The sequence below is a fragment of the Bison bison genome, unplaced genomic scaffold (genome assembly GCF_000754665.1).
Source record: "Bison bison bison isolate TAMUID 2011002044 unplaced genomic scaffold, Bison_UMD1.0 scf7180017864180, whole genome shotgun sequence".
Taxonomy (NCBI): Eukaryota; Metazoa; Chordata; class Mammalia; order Artiodactyla; family Bovidae; genus Bison; species Bison bison.
The window spans coordinates 8,062,225-8,064,206 of record NW_011494752.1 but is presented as its reverse complement, the minus strand read 5'-3'; the positions used below and the strand labels follow the sequence as shown (position 1 = coordinate 8,064,206).

At 61.6% G+C, this 1,982-nt stretch overlaps 1 protein-coding gene across 1 annotated transcript in view; it reads right to left on the bottom strand.

Annotated features, from left to right (window-relative positions):
* NATD1 (N-acetyltransferase domain containing 1) overlaps nucleotides 1-1,982 on the bottom strand; it is a 20,215-nt gene that overhangs the window by 1,137 nt on the left and 17,096 nt on the right. Inside the window, exon 7 of the mRNA XM_010843162.1 lies at nucleotides 571-809. Coding sequence (XP_010841464.1) covers nucleotides 571-809 — 239 coding nt within the window. The remainder of the gene's footprint in view (nucleotides 1-570; nucleotides 810-1,982) is intronic.

Sequence of the window (1,982 nt, the reverse complement as noted above, 5' to 3'; positions counted from 1 at the left end):
GGAGCGGTCAGCCTGCAGTTGTCAACCCAGTGGGTCTGGAACCACCTGATCACTCAGCACCCCACACACCTGACCCCCGGTTTCAGCCTGAGACCCTCTGGTGACAGGATTCCAATCTCTTCTCCCATTCTGCGAATGAACTGGGGGCTGCAGGTTAAGCGCCCTCGTGCCCAACAGATTCCCACCCCACTCCTGTTACCCAGGGCTCCTTATTGGTAACAGGATGACCCCACAGACCAGCACAGAGCTACTCCTGAAAAGGGGAGAGGGGCAGTGGAGACTGCAGGGCGGGGCCCCGAACAGCTTTTAGGGGACTCACGGCCACCCTCACACTTGGTGCCAGGCTCGGCCCCCCGCAGAGTTCACTGGGCACCTACCATCCATGCACACTGGGTCCCAGCAGTGAGCTCCCCACATAAAGCAGGCATCCGGGTCCCTGGGGGCCCGGCCTGGGAGGTGGGGGCGTAGAGGTGAAAGGGGGGTAGGTGGCAGCTGCAGCCCATGGGAGGGCAGGGCCTGGCCACCACTGGGCCTGGTCTCCTCTGAATGCGGTCAGCCTCCATGCCCTACCTTGGCCAGGTGCTTGGCGATGCCGCGCCCGCGGTAGGCGTCAGGGACCTCTGTGTGCTGTAGGTCCACGATCCGCTTGCCCACATACTCATAGAGCAGGACTGCCCGGTCGTGACATCCTGTGGGGAGGCGGTGGGCAGGTGAGGCCCTGAACCAGCAGGGAGGCCCGGGGGAAGGGTCAGGGGTTCGGTGCTGGGCTGCAGTGCTGGGTCTGGAATCACCTCTCTGTGCCTCAGTTCCTCATCCACAAAGCATGGATATAACAGAGCGCTCCTCAGGACAGTGTCTGGAGGGTTAGCGTGCTTAGAACAGCGTCCAGAACACACCGAGCCCCATGTGGGCCTTTTCTGCTACCATCAAGCTTAGCATCCCAGGGCTCCCACTGCTCCCCAAGGCCCAGCTCTCTGCACCCCCACTGGAGCACCTGCCCAGTGCTATGGGAGCCCAAGGCCCAATATTGGATGTAGAACAGGACTCAGCAAGTTGCCAACTAGACCAGAGCCTGAACAGACCAGAGAGCTGGACCACCCGCTAGACCCTGGGGAAGGTCAGAAGCAGCAGAACCAGCGTCCGCAGGAAAGTGACCAGGCCCAGGAGGCACAGGCAACTGACCTTCACACCCTCTCAGGCCTGGTGCACCAGTCTGCCCCAGTCCCCTGCTGGAGAAACACTTAGCTGGAGTTCCAGCCTCTCAGCCAGCGTGTCTGTCCATCCAACCACATGCTCACCCACCCTTCTGCCCCCTTGACAAAAGTTCACTGAGCCCATCCGTGGCACTTCTCAGGAGCTGGGGACATGGCCACGAACAAGCCAGGCCAAGGTGCTTGGGGTCCTTCTCGCACGTGTCTCAGACGCCAGTCTGAGCCTTTGGCAGGCCCGTGGGCAGAACTTTCAATATCTTCCTGGAATCTGACCACTGTTCACACGTCCACCAGCCCCTGCACCCGCCGTGAAAGCAGAGTCAGACCCCGCCCATCCCCAGCTCAGCAGCCTCCCTGCGGCCCCTCAGGTCCACCTGCCTCAGCCAGCTGCTCCCTCTTCCTGGCACCTCCCCCAGAGTCCCCAGGGCTGGGTCCTCACTATTTGAGGTTAGCCCACGTGTCACCCCAGCATTTCAGGCCCTGGATCTGGGGGTCAGGCAAAAGCCTGAGCACCCATGTCCTCTCATACCCCATGTCAGCAAGACCCGTCCACGCTTCCTTCAGCAAGCACCGAGGAACTGGGCTTTCACCCCATCTGCTCATGCTGCCTGCCCCCAGGCAGCCTGAGGGAGCCCATGACATCTGATCCACCCTCTGCTCAGGACCCTCCCAGGCACCCACCTCACCCAGTTAAGACCAAGTTCTCATAATGCCTTCCACAGCCCCGCATCACCTGCCTCCATGCCTCTTGATGTCCCCTGTCCTGTGGCC